This window comes from Manis javanica, chromosome 7 (genome assembly GCF_040802235.1).
Source record: "Manis javanica isolate MJ-LG chromosome 7, MJ_LKY, whole genome shotgun sequence".
Lineage (NCBI taxonomy): Eukaryota > Metazoa > Chordata > Mammalia > Pholidota > Manidae > Manis > Manis javanica.
In genome coordinates, this window is record NC_133162.1 from 71,908,629 (window position 1) to 71,923,074 (window position 14,446).

At 55.8% G+C, this 14,446-nt stretch overlaps 1 protein-coding gene across 6 annotated transcripts in view; it reads right to left on the reverse strand.

Annotated features, from left to right (window-relative positions):
• The window catches only part of GRID1 (glutamate ionotropic receptor delta type subunit 1), a 699,381-nt gene extending 687,769 nt beyond the window's left edge, over positions 1 to 11,612 (reverse strand). For 3 of the 6 annotated variants that reach the window (XM_073241118.1, XM_037003097.2, XM_037003096.2), the window contains exons 1-2: positions 11,164 to 11,608; positions 8,875 to 9,030 (exon numbers count right to left, since the gene is read on the reverse strand). In XM_073241118.1, coding sequence (XP_073097219.1) covers positions 8,875 to 9,030; positions 11,164 to 11,242 — 235 coding nt within the window. In that variant the 5' untranslated portion in view covers positions 11,243 to 11,608. Of the gene's footprint in view, positions 1 to 8,874; positions 9,031 to 11,163 lie in introns of all 6 variants that reach the window. The other 3 variants (XM_037003098.2, XM_073241119.1, XM_073241120.1) reach the window with 2 other exon arrangements.
• Between the last annotated feature and the right edge of the window lie 2,834 nt (positions 11,613 to 14,446).

Genomic DNA, 14,446 nt, shown 5'->3' on the forward strand with positions numbered 1-14,446 from the left:
GCCCCAGGCCAGGTTTGCCATGGAACACCCAAGGACCTGACCCACCCTCCCAAAGAGTATCCCCTCCTCAGCACTGCCCACTACAGACCCTACCCCAGAGTCATGGCCACACAGCCTGCCTGTTCCAAGACGAACCGGCCATAACACTTTGCACAGCCCCAGCACTGGGGGCTGTGCAGTGTCATGCCTCAGCCCTCAAAGCTTTTATCAGGTACACTGAGTTGAGGTTCCAGTGTCAGTGACACACCCTCAGAGCTCTAGGCCCAGGGTGGCAGCCTGCAGTATGCAGAGCAGGGGAGGCTGGGGAGAGGCACTGGGTTGTTTGGGCCACTTAAGCCCTGGAGAGAGACCTGGGAGCCAATCAGGACTGAGGAGGAACAACACTTGATGCATGCAGCCATGGAAAGCAGCAGGGACCCACCTAGCGCTGGCCCCCTGAGATGAGCATCATTAAGACAAACCCGGGGAGCCCAGAGTGGGCCTCTCCCTCCTTCACCATGCCCCAGGTGCTCAGACAAAAGGATGGGAGAAAGCCCTCAGTCCCAGTCCAGGAAGAAGGCCAAGGCAAGACCTCAAGTATCCACCTTTGCCCAAGTAGGTGGAGCTGCATGGGAACAGGAGAGCAAGACAATAGCCTGCCAAGCCAAGCCAAGGCCGAGTTTGCAGGGGTCAGGCCATGCCAGGGGTGGGCTGAGCTAAGAGCTCCAGTCAGGGGTTGGGTAGGCACAGTGCCCAGCCAGCATCCATGTCTCTGCCTTGCCCTGGGGGTTGGCAGGCCCAGAGACCAAGGGTGTCATATACCCTTGGCAGGGGCCCAGGAAAATGGAACAAATAGTAGCCAGGACATGGGGAGAACATACCTACTAAACATACTATATGCTACCGCCCATGCCCTTAACCCCAGCAAGGTAAGCACACCTCTGCTGAGCATGACAATGGACTGCTGCTTGCCAACAGCCTCCTTCCTGCCAGCATACAACACCTCTCTAGATCCACCACTGCAACCCTGAGGTAGCCCCACTTCACAGACCTTAAAACTGAGCCTTAGAGAGGGCAAGGGGCCTTTCAAACAACATAGCTACTCAGTCACAGAGCTGGGATTTGAACCCAGACCTGCCTGACCCTTTTCCAACAAATAGAGCAAGTTATGCTTGCCCTCTAGCCAGCTCCTGAGGGACTGGGCCAGGCTGGCTGGATTCCGGCCACTCCGTGCACTCAGAACAGCAAGGCTGTGCACAAGGCCATCTGCAGGTTACCAGAGCCCTAGCCACACAGATGGCTCCAGGCAGCCTCCATATCAGCCACATGGGCAAGACCAACCTGCTTCCCTGCTCTCCCAGGACACCCAGGAATTCCAAGCTGCCCTAAATGGTGCGGGGACTGAGGGGGAGCCTGCCCTACCCAGGTCAGGAAGTAAGTGAAAGGGGGCCAAGAACCCCTAGGGACCACTCAGGCTGGTAATATAACCACCATCCCTCCTTCTGCTTGGCCCTTGACTAGGCATTTTAGTGTATATCCTCAACTGGCTGGGCTGGCCAGGGCCATGTGTCCCAGATCTGGCTGGAAGAGATACAGCCTGGACTGAGGCCCACCCTGCACCCCCCGCTGGCAGACCCTGGCTTCACCCCCTCGGAGCCTAACTGGGCCACAGTTCATGCCCAGAAACAGATAGAAGGCAACCACCTAATCACCTCCCAGATACCCTGCCTGTGCTTCATGCCCGGGGAGGGGAGAACCCTGAGTATTTTTTTTCTCAACCCATGGCCATCAGCCAGAAAACTGGCTCTTTGTAGGCTAGGAGGAAGGTCTCAGAGAACCCAGCTAATGAGATATTGAACACGGACCCTGCTGCCTTGCTGGGTCCCATGCCAGACTCCCACAGAAAGAGGCTGTAGCAGGCCAGCCCATGGCAGAGAGAGGAGTCTCCACTCCAGCCCAATCCTGTAAGAGAGAGATCTGCTGCATGGGATGGCAAGGATGAGGTGAGCATGGGGCAGAGGCAGGGGAAGTCTGTAAGAGGAACAGAGCCCCAGGGAGCCTGCTGAGGCCATGGGAAGCACACAGTTGCTGGAACCCACCATGGGGACCCACTGGTGTTGGCCCAGGCAACGACTGGGCCTGGACACCAGTCTTTACATCATTACTTAGGAAGCAGTTAGCCCAAACTGTTTGAGAGCTGGGCCTCTGCAGGCCCTAGTTTTCAGAGGACAAGATTGGTAGACATAAGATTGGTTGTCTTCTGAAAGCCTGGCTGGGGCTGGGGACCCAGGCTTGCTGACTTCTCATCATACCAAAGGGCTGCCCAGAGCTTTCTGGAGCAGAGGGACAAGTAAACAAGTGGGCAAAGGGGAACTGATGCAAATCCAAAATGGATTTAGCCCAAACAGGACCCAATACCTATAACTGGTTTTGTTTTTTTGTTTCTTTGTTGTTGTTTTTTAACGAGTCACCAAGGAAATGGGAGGACTATTTTGAAATGCATAGGGTAGTAGGTATTTGTGTCATGCACCAAATATTTCCAGTTCTCCTTCCTTCTAGGCACACAGTAGGACTGCGCTTCCTGGATCCCTTATGACTGGCTGGAACCACATGACTAGTTTTGGCCAATAAGTTGTAAATAGAAGTGACATGTGTCATGTCCAGGCTGTGACCCCCAAGCTCTCTTTCCCTCTGGCATAGCAGCAGGCAATATTCAAGCTGAGTGAGCATGACGGGCCAAGCTCCAAGCTGACCAGTGATACAGCCTGAGCAGGAGAGAACTTTTTATTCTGTTAAGCCCCTGAGATTTGGGAATTGTTTGTTACTACAGCAGTACTTAGTCTACCCTGACCAATACAAAAGGAACCACAGAACAAAACCAAAGGGTAGGGGCAAATAGGCATTTCCCTGGGTAGTGAAGTCTAAAAAATTTCATATCCCAGAATCAGACCAGGTTAAAAATGGTTTGTAAACAAGCAGTACAGACTGAATGTTCCAAGTTTTTAGGCGACAGCATATTCTGGGTAGAGAAAAGGCCAAGTAAAGAGAGAAAGTAACTGCTAGAAAACTGAAGGAACGAAATAGCAGCAGACTCACAGACTCCAAGAAGGGACTAGTGGTTACCAAAGGGGAGGGGCTGGTGAGGGTGGGTGGGGAAGGAGAAGGGGATTAAGGGGCAATATAATTTGCAATCACAGTGTAGGTAGGTCATGGGGAAGATAGTACAGCATGGAAAAGACAAGTAATGACTCTATAGTATCTTACTACGCTGATGGACAGTGACTGCAATGGGGCAGCAGGGGGATGGTGAGGACTTGATAATATGGGTAAATGTTGAAACCACAATGTTGTTCATATGAAACCTTCATAAGATTGTATATCAGTGACACTATAATAAATACATACATAAAAAAGAAAGTGGCTGCTAGAAAAGATAAGGCTAGGGGATTTTTGACCTGGCAACTGGAAGAATTTAGAAGGAGTCTGTCTTTATAAGATATTAGAAGAATTTAAAAGGAATCTGTCTGTCCTCTGAGTGCTAAGGACAGCTCTAAGCCTTAGCTGTCCTCCATGATAAACCTGGAAAATGGCCTCAACCTACTGCTCTAGCTAGGAAGGTTGTTAAATTTCCCATGTCACCAGGAATGGGAATAGGGGCAGCTCAGAGGCAGCATGAGGACAAGTTCTCACTACACCCACGGCCTCCTATCCACATGCCTGCATGAGGTGCCCATGTTTTCAATGCCATGAAGCCCAACTTACCAGTTTGGAGGCAAGGCCATGGCAGTTGGAATATAAAAAAAAGGAGCCTCTAGAACCCAGAATATGAGGGTGTGGGCAGGGCAGGAGTAGACTCTACAAAGTGAGAGTGTGTGTGCATGTATGCACATGTGTGCACACACACAGAGTGACCCTAGAATGAAGGAGAACTCTGAAGTCTGGGAGTTCAGCTGAGGGAAGATGGCAGTCATTCCTTCACATAGCCACAAGCTTAGAAGCAATCCTGACGTGGGACTAGATGGTTCCCTGTCCCAGAGGAGCTCTAGCACAGGGCCATCTGGACCTGCCACGGCCGACACAGCCACATTTCAGCTTGAAGCCTTGCTGGCAGCAGCCCCTGTGGGGGCCAGGAGAGCTCTATGTGGCAGTCAAATGAGACTGGCCTCTGCTGGGGCCCCACCTTGGGCCCTGGGTGAGCAGGGTGGAGACAAGTGGAAGGGAAGAGGGTTTGAAGAACATGCCCGAGTAGAAAAGGTCATGGCCCAGAGAGGTGGCACAAACTGATAGTCTGGTCATTCAAAAAGCAGATTCCTCTGAGGACTTTCTTAGGCACAAACAGCTTCCAGGCCCAGAGACTGGTGGGTGTCTAGAAGCACAGGTGAGTCTGTAGAGGCCGGCAGGTTTATGGTGTAGCATCTCCAAAGAGAGCTTGGTAGGCGTGGAAACATGGCCACACATCCCAAGTGACTCTGGCAGGTCTGGCTAAGACAAGAGGATGCCACCAGTAAGCAAGAGTGCAGTCAGCTGTGCAGATAGGAGGGAAGGGCAGGCAGCTACGATGGGCACAACAGGTGTGCCAACATGGTAGCAGAATTATGGCCCTCAAGACACCCATGTCCTAATCCCCAAAACTGTGAATATGTTTGGCTCCAGGGCAAAGAATTAAGGTTGCAGATTTTTTACAGTTGCTAACCAGCCAGCTGTTAAATAGGAAGAGTATGCTGGATTATCCAGGTGGGCCAATGAAATCACATGGGTCCTGGGAAGAGGGAAGCACGAGGACCAGAGGCAGAGAAAACAATGTGAGGCCAGAGTGAGAAGGACCCTGCCCACCACTGGTGGCTCCGGAGATGGAGGAGGGCGGCGAAGAGCTGAGGAAGGCAGGCAGCCTCTGGACCTGAAAAGGCAAGGAAACAACTTTTCTCCTAGAGCTTCATTTTTGCCCAGTGAGACCTCTATCAGGCAGTACAGAATGGTAAGATCATAAATTCCCATTTTAACCTGTTAAATCTGTGGCAAAACTTGTTTTGGCACCTATGGGAATGATGGCGGCGGACTACAGGCATCATCACGATGACACTGACATCACACCCAGGGCGACCCTGGCCGTGTCTCCCAGGCAGCAACCAATAAGGCCACTCCCAGAGAGAAGAGGGTGTCTGCCACTGGGAGCTGCAAGGATGCAGCCTCAAAGGCCACAACCTTCTGAAAGACAGTCAAGGATGATGCCAGGGGCATCAAAGTTCAGGGATGAAGACCATCTTGCAGATGTGTAGATACCAGCTTGGCATCTAAGGGGCAGGGTACCACCTGGGAGTGATCAATATAAAATGACCAGGACCATCACATGGGCACGGCCACACTCACTATGTTGTATTTCCCTTTTAATTCAGGGTCTCATTGTTTTACGTTTTGTGAACACCAAACTATGCTTTGGTAATTTTTACCTTGTCTTCCTGAAACACTTTGGTGCTTAGTGTAACTAAGAGGAATATTGCCTCACATACATTCCTTTTTTCTTCCTCTTCCCTAAATTGTTGTCTTTGTGCTTTATGACAGATATGTCTACAGCATAACCAATAACTCAAGTCTTTTACTTACAGTAAAAGATAACACTCCAAACAGAGAAGACTCATGTTCAGCTGGTTCTTTTACACATTTATGCATTTATATAATCTCCTTCAACAGGCACTTTAAAACAATATGAAATTTTTTGGGGAGGGATAACAATCACATGAGCCACATTGTGGTTACTAGATTCCTCCCATTATCAAGTCCCCACCACATACCCCATTACAGTCACTGTCCATCAGCGTAGTAAGAGGCTATAGGGTAACAACTTGTCTTCTCTGTGCTATACTGCCTTCCCTGTGCCCCCCCACCCTACGTAATGTGTGCTAATTGTAATGTCCCTTATTCCCCTTATCCCTCCCTTCCCACCCACCACCCCCCTTTCCCTTTGGCAACTGTTAGTCCATTCTTGGGTTCTGTGAGTCTGCTGCTATCTTGTTCCTTCAGTTTTTGCTTCATTCTTCTGCTCCACAGATGAGTGAAATCATTTGGTACTTGTCTATCTCCGCCTGGCTTATTTCACTGAGCATAATACACTCTAGCTCCATCCATGTTGCTGCAAATGGTAGGATTTGTTTTCTTCTTATGGCGGAATAATATTCCATTGTGTATACCACATCTTCTTTATCCATTCATCTACTGATGGACACTTAGCCATTTCTTGGCTATTGTAAATAGTGCTTCTGCAGACAATTTACACATGTCTCATCTATTTAATTCTCACAGTAATCCCACGAGGCAGGTCCTACCATTGTTCCCTTCTAACAGATAAGAGAACAGAAGGTCCCCGGCAAGGAAGGGACTCCCCCAGGATCACAATGCTCATGAGGCAGCCAGGATTTGAACCCAGTTTCTTAGGCTCTGGTAACCAAGCTCTTGTCCCTTGTGGTGTTGCCTCTCAGGCCAAAGTGGGGGCAGTATCACCTCAACCCCAAATCCATTTTGGGGTCACTGGAAACTTGTCCAGCCCACAATGGAGACTGAACTGCAGTCTGCCTCTGCCCTTCTGCCTTGGCCACTCTCCTCCGAGAAGTCCTTTCCTTTCCCGCCCAAACTGTTTTCTACCGTCCGTGTCCTGCTGCCATGACTGTCTTGGCCCAGGAGAGAGAGAGAGAAGGTATCCATCCAGCACCCACAGAGCACTGAAGGACAGCGCCTGCCCGGCCATATCCCAGGCTAGGGAGAAGGGGCCTCTGAGCACTGCTCTACATTCCCTGAAGCCCCAAGGGGGCTGGACCCTCCCATCTTTGTAGACACTAAGGGCTGTGCAAGGTCACAAAATAACAATGTCAATTTCTGACTATTTGGCTCATAAGTTGAAAGCACAGGGCAGCTTTAAACAGCACACACTCTCTGGGCAGTGGGCAGCTCAACACCACCTGGTCAGTACCTTCTATCTGGACAACTGTCAGCCGTCAGACTCCAACTTCCCAGTTTTGGATGTGTACACACACTCACATCACACCCTTCTAAGACTGTCAGTCAGCCTGCCATCCTTGGAGCCTGCTAGATTTTTCCTGCTTGAAGGTTGGATGACCCATGGCTATGTTTTGTTTGGCTTATTCTGTGTCATTTAAATTGTTCAACTAGTTGACAAGAGTTAAAAATCAGATCTTATATAAAAGTCCAGATTTGGGGCCCCTCTTTTAAAAAAAATCAGCACATCTCCAACATTAGGATTTTCATTCCTAAATGGCAAAATCGCCTAAAACTGTGTAACAGCTGCTCCTCTTAACAGACATGACCTTCCAGGATCCCACATTCCAGCTCCCGGCTGCTCAGATCACCCACACACGTTACCTGCCTAAGATTGTAACCATGGGCAAGAGCATTACCTTCAGCCCCTGGGGACCTGCTGATGGGGGTGATGGGCAGCATTCAGGGGCAAAATGAATGAACAGTAAATACTCAACACAGCAGAGGGGAAGTTGGTGGCAACAAGGTATGTCAACAGAGAGGGTGGAAAAACCAACACAGCACATTTTGAAAACACACAGGGTCCCCACCACACTGTTAGCTCCTGGGTGCAGGAAATAAGAGCTTCCTGATTGGACCCAGACCAGAGCCTTCACTAAGTCACTCTAGCCTTGCAGAAGGGGTCCTTGCCCAGGGACTGGCAGCCAAGGCATAAGCCATGGAAGCAGAAGGGCTCTGGACCCAGCAGCTGGGGTGGGGGGATTCTGCCTGGAGCCCTCATCCAGCCCACCTCCTCCCTATCCCTGAGCTGTCAGTTCCTCCTGAGAAGAATCCCTGCATCCTGTGCCACCAGTTGTGCCCTCTGTCCTCAGTGTACTGGGGTGAGGGCTTCAGTCAGAACCCATGGGCATACTGAGCAAGGAGAACCAACCCATGGATATGGAACGTGAGGCAGAAGAGAGGAAAAGGAACCCGGGCTAGGCAGATGTCAGGGGCAGACAGTACCTTAGGCTCTGACCGGAAGCGGCTGCGTGGGTGAGAAACCCAGGTTCCAGAGCTGAGCCTCTAGCCAGGTGGGAGGGGAGGGAATGAGAGAGGAAGGGAAAGCTGAGGGGGCCGCTGTCGCGAAGGTCCCCGCCGCTCACCTGTGGCCCCGCTGGGAGACAGCAGTTGCAGGCCACGGCCACCCAGGAGAGGTATCAGATTTCTCCGCAAGCCGGGCCCGGCCCAACTCTGCTCTTTTCCTAGTCAAACAGCGCCCACCTCTGGCCCAGGCGGCGACGCTTCCGCCCGCGGCGAGAACAGCGAGAGAAACCCGTTCCCCTGAAGCCGGTGGAGGAGCACGGTAGAGAAACCGCAGAGAAAGCCGGGCGGAGGTACTAAGGGGCCGTGGGCCGCGAAATGCTGCTGGGACCGGCTGTGCCCCCGGGAGGGGAGAGAGCGAGCTCGGGCGCCAGGCGCTCCTCGGTTGGCAATGAGGACACGCGCCCATCGAGGTCACGGGAGGTGCGCCGACACAGGTACCCCGCACGCAGACACGCCCACCCACAGAACACTCAGGAAACAAAGACAGCGCTGAGCTGCACACGCCTGCGCGGCCAGGGCTGGGCGCACACGCGCCCACAGGGCTGGAAAGGAGCCGCACAATCCCGCGACACGCCAGCAAGGTGCCCGACTCGCCGCGCTCACAAGCTCTCCGCTCCAGCTCCGCAGCGCAGAGCACTCCGGACGCCACTGCTTTGATGGGCCGGGAAGGGCGCGCGTACTGTGCCTGGCACGGCAGCTTCCCCGGGGCGCACAGGGGGCTCTGGGCGGAAGAACCCGTCGCAACCCCTCCCCTCCGGTCTCCACTGCTGCGCCGCTTGGCAGGCCACAGCCCAGTTAGCCCTGGGCGCCGCAGCCACTCACCTTCCTGCACGGCCTGGAACGGATTGTTGGCCTCGATGACCTTGATGGAATAGGTGATCTTCTCACTCTGCAGGATGTCATCGTTGAGGCTCAGATCGGATACGGCCAGTTGGAATACCCTGTCGTCCTTGGCTGCGTTCTCCTCGAAGATGGCACCTGAAGGAGAGCAGGGGTCAAGACCCAGCCTAGAGAGGACCTTTCCCTCCCCACCCCAGCCCCCTGCTTTTGCCCTCCAGTCACCGTGCTAGTAGGACAGGTGGTTTGCCAGGTGGTGGGAGTTCTGGGCTGGCGTTTCAACTTGACTGGGTAGTTCAAGACTCTCCTTGGTCAGCCAGCACAGAAATATGCGCCACACACAGCACACATGTGCACACAACTGACATGAGTTACATATGCACATCAGCACATACTGCCACCAGGTTACACATGTCTCTCACAACCAAGCCAAATCATGTCATGGCCATGCCCCACACAATGGACTAAGCCAAGCTGGGGTGGCCTCTGTCAGCACCCACATGCCCTAACATGGCCCCCTGAGTCCCATCTCAGGAGCTAGAAAGTTCTTCTCCCTCCCACCCCAGGGCAGGATCTCCTACCCCAATCCAAAATGGAATGATGACTTCCTTCTGCTAAGCACATCTGCCTTTAAGTGGAGCTGGGAAAGCAGGTCCACAGTGCTTTTACTTGCACCAACAGTCTTCTTTATCTAGGTTCCAGCCTGGCTCCCTTGTCTCCACCTGCTCTCCATACCTCCCCAAGTCTTCTTCCTGCCTGTAATGTTAGCAGGAAGAGGACTGTCCTCTAGACCCCTTGCCTTCTAACCTAGCAGGGCTGAGGAACCCAGAAAGAACCGCTCTTCAAAGGGCCTTCTAGAAAAGGCCTCCGGCTTGCCCTTTGCACCGCCTGGGCCGACTCCTGCTTCCATTGGAGAACAGTCCAACTCGCCAGAGCCCGGCAATGCAGTCTGGGCAATTCCGGAGTCCTCCCTGCCTCGCCAGGCCCTAAGGGTCCCCACAGTTCCAGGACTGCCCCCATGGTCCCCCTGAGCTGGGTGCTGGGCAGGAGGAGGGAGGCCCTGGTTCCATTTTACACCCAGAGCCGCAATGCTGACCGCGAGACCCGAGCCTTCCACCGTTGAGGCGGGAAATAGGTTTGGTCCCGGCTGCTGCGGGGGCGCTTTGCAGCAAGCTCACCAAGCCCAAGCCCAGTGCCTCACTACCCCTCTGCGCCGCACCCCCTCCTCTCCTGTCCCATCATCCCTGCCTTCTCACACCTCCCAACCCCCAGTTTCTCTGTGCTTGCTAGTCCTTCCTAACTTCCGGAAAAGCGACTGCAGAGAGTCTCCCCCAAAGCAACCGCTGTCAGCCCCCTGACCAAGGCCAACTTCCTGGGATTCCTCCCATGCGGCTACCAACTCCCACACACTCTCCTCCGCTGGCCCCCTCCTGCTCTCCCGGTTAATCTTCTCTCCCTCCATCCATCTCTTCCCGCTCAGCTAGTGTGCGCGCGCGCGAACGCGCACACACACACACACGCCGCCCACACTTCTTCCCTCGGATCCCACCACCCGGGACCCTCTGCCTGCCCCAAGACTTGGACCGCGGGAAACTCAGGGACTGTCCAGGATTGGGCTGCAGTCGCCACAACCAGATACACACACGCACGCACACACACTGAGACACAGATACACACGGGGAAACAGGCAGACATTGTGTCCACTCTAACAGGCTGACAGTCGTGCACGCACCAACACAGGCTCAGATGGACCCACACTCCCCAACGCCCTCTCGCAGTGACACCAACACGGTGTCAGGCGCACACACAGCGACACACGCTGACAACACCCACCCACCCACATTCACACAGGCTCCAGTCGGGCCTCTTTGATCCTGTCCTGCCAACTTGGCAAGACCCCTGGCCGTGCCGGCCTCCTGCCCCCCGCTGCTCCGAGCTGCGCCGAAAGACTGGCCGAGCCCGCCGACGGCCCAGCAAGGAGTGCAGGTCTGAACGCGCATCCAGCCTCGGGATCCCAATAGCCGCGGCCCTAAGTGTCGGCAGAGGCCGCGGGGCCCCGCGCGTAGACCGGAGCCCAGGGGAGCAGCGAGGGGCCCGCGGGAGCGCGGCGCGGCCCGTGCACAGCTCCTCCGCGGAGCGGCGCGGCACGGCCCTTCGGGGAAGCACCGCCAGCCGAGCCCCTCGGCCCGGGGAACCGCCAAGTTTGGACGCTGATCACCCCCTGCGCCGCTGGGGCCCCCTCCCAGCCTCCGCCGGGCCGCCCGCCGGGCTCACCGATGTGGATGATGGAGTCGGCCCGCACCGACACGCACTGGCATATCCAGGGGAGAAGCCACAGCGTCAGCGCTTCCATGTCCCCCGGGCGCGCGGCTCATCCGCCCGGGCCCGGGGCGAGGCCGAGGGCGGCGCGGAGCGGGGAGACGCCGGTCCGGGTGCAGTCCCGGGCCGCTCCCCGGGAGAGCCGAGCCCGCCCGTGCGTCTTCCCCCGCGCGCCCGCCCCTGCGCCCTGCGCCCGCCCCAAGCCCAGCCCAGCCCAGCCCAGCGCGGTCGGGCTCCCGCTCCGGCGCCGGTGGCTGCTGCGGCGACGCTGGCAGCCCGAGTCCAGGCCGGCGCGGCGGGGGCGGCCCGCGGCGGCGGCGGCGACGCTTCCCGCGGCTCGGGCGGCTTCTGAGGCGGCGGAGGTGATGGCAGCGGCGGCCGGGCCGGCGCGGCGGCTCCGGGATCGCTGTGTGTCTGAGCCCCGGGGAGGAGCAAACTGCGGAGGACGCCCCCTCCCCTCCCTCTCCCCCTCCCCTCCCTTCCCCCTCGCCTCCGCTCGCCTCCCCTCCCCTCCGCCCTCCTCTCCACCACGTGACTGCGGAGCCTCAGCCTCGCCGCGCGGCGCTGGTCCGCTTGCTGCTCGGAGGGGGCGCCCAGGGCTCCGCGCTCCCGGCCGGGGGACGCTCGGAGGCCGGTACGGCAGCGGGGACTGTTGCGACGCGCAGAGACTTGGCGTACCCAGGCCGCGCGCCGCCCGTTCGCCTACGGCCAGAGGATGGGGAAGGGTTGGACCACTCGCTACCCTCGGGGGTTCCCGGAGCGCCCTAACGCCGGTCAACCTCAGCCGCCATGTCCCCCGCCCGGGACAGAGCGCCACTCGCGGAGCCGGACCAGGGGAAGCCGAAAGAGAGACGGGGCGGGGCACTGAACCAGGCACTGGGATGCACGGGGAGCCAAAGGGGACCGACCGCTGCCGTCGCCGAGCAGAGCCGGAGCCGCGAGCCCAAGCTCCGGCTAGCCCTGCGGACCTCGATGGGCGCCCATCCCCCGCCCCGCGGGCCCCGTGCTCAGCCGGGAGTCGAGCAGGGGGCTGGGACTCTGAAGCCCAATTCATGGCCGGAAACCAGCGCAGCCGCGACCGCGGCGCCTGGACGTGAGGAGCCTTCCAAGCGACCGGCGTGCTCAGACTCCGACTCCGCACGGAGCTTTCACGAGCGAGCCGAGCCTGGGCGGAGAGCCGCGCTCCTCGTGGCCAGCGCCGAGCGCGGCTCTCGGCCACCGGGTGAATACCTCCGGCCGGCCACTACCACATGCAGCGTTATGCTGTTTAGGCTTGAGCCTGGGAGGAAGTGGCAAGCCTGACGCTCAGCCGCCTCCCTCCAAGACCCATACGGTCTGGGCTCCACGGTCTGGGCACCCAAGATTTATCAGAGGGGCAGGGGGATGGAGTACAGCTGAGCTTTCCCGGACCCGGATTCCTTGAAATAGCCTGGTCTGGGCCGGCATGGCAGAGCGTCACTTAGGGGCTGTCCCCGCGACCCGGGAACACCCTTTCGCCCTGTAGTCAGACTGGCCCCAAGGCCCCTGCAGTGCTCTAGGCCAGCGGTGGGCACGAAGGATAAGGGGAGGCTCAGCAACAGACCATGGCTGGAACCCCCCGCGCAGTGGGAGAAGCAAACACCTAAACAGATTCATTAAATGATGTGGGGAGGACACTGCATGAGCTATGTATGCATAGGCATATCCTGGGCGCTGACCCAACCTGAGAGGAAGAGCCAGGGATGGCTTCCTGGAGGAGGTGACAGTTCTAAAGGCTGAGTGGGGTTACCAAGGGAGAATGAAAGGCAGCTTCCAGGCATTGAATTCTGGTTAACAAGCCAAGGCAGGAAAGAAAAAGAGTGAGTGAGTGAGTGAGTGAGTGAGTGAGTGAGTGAGTGAGTGAGTGAGTGAGTGAGTGAGTGAGTGAGTGAGTGAGTGAGTGAGTGAGTGAGTGAGTGAGTGAGTGAGTGAGTGAGTGAGTGAGTGAGTGAGTGAGTGAGTGAGTGAGTGAGTGAGTGAGTGAGTGAGTGAGTGAGTGAGTGAGTGAGTGAGTGAGTGAGTGAGTGAGTGAGTGAGTGAGTGAGTGAGTGAGTGAGTGAGTGAGTGAGTGAGTGAGTGAGTGAGTGAGTGAGTGAGTGAGTGAGTGAGTGAGTGAGTGAGTGAGTGAGTGAGTGAGTGAGTGAGTGAGTGAGTGAGTGAGTGAGTGAGTGAGTGAGTGAGTGAGTGAAGCATCCACAGAGTAGTCATTGGCAATTTTTATTTTGTGAAGGCTGTGCAGAGAAGGCCCTGTGCAGAGGCTTGGGGAGCAGTGAGGCAATCTTGCAGTGGCTGTTGGGGCTGACTCAGCTGGGCAGGAGTGACCAGACGCAGAGGAGAAGCTGGGTAGGAGAAATAGCAGAATAGCAGAGAACCACATGGGCAGGCAAAGTGACTTCCAGGATGAGGGGCCCAGTGGGCAAGAAGAGAGGAATGACCATTCATGTAGGAGGCTAGGCTTCCCAGCTGGGTGTGGCACTCACACAAAGGCACTTCCTAAAGAAACAACCTATCTTAGGGGCCTCGAATTGTAGAACATAACCCACCCTATGCTTCCATTCTCATTCTCTCAAAATTCCACATTCACTGGCTGTACAGAGTAGGGAAAATAAAAAATGGATTACTATAAAACAATTTGGTCCCTTCTAAACAGATCCTCACTTATACTGGTTCTAACTACATGCATTTAACACAGGTACTGTGCTCAGCAACCTACACCTTATTTAAGAGGAGGTATTCCCATTTTATACACAAGGAAACTGAAGGAATGTGCAAAAAGATCAACAGCGCCCACCAGGAATCTCAGCAAGAACACAACTGGAAACCAGTAGTCTGCCGCCAAAGCTGCAGAAGAAGCATCAAGGCAAAGAGAGAGGCCAGGGTGGTCCACTAGGAAGCCACAAGTGTTGTAACTTAAGGCTTTGTCATTCCAGAAATGCAGATCTCTCCTCTCTCAGTCACCCTCTTTCTTACCCCAGCCAGTAACTGGACTATGGAAGGGCCAGCTGGAATCCTGACCCTCCCTAGGGCCTACGGCCCTGGCTCCGTCTTTGAGCAGCTGCCTGCCCAATGTAGAACTACCACTGCCCAACCCCTGCAGAAGGGCCCCTCCCTAACCATGTTACTCATAAAGAGTCCCTGGACTAGATAAGATACAGACGCCGGAAGACTGCCTTCCCCTCCATCCCAGCACAGAGCCCACCTGGGATTTCTAAAACAATTC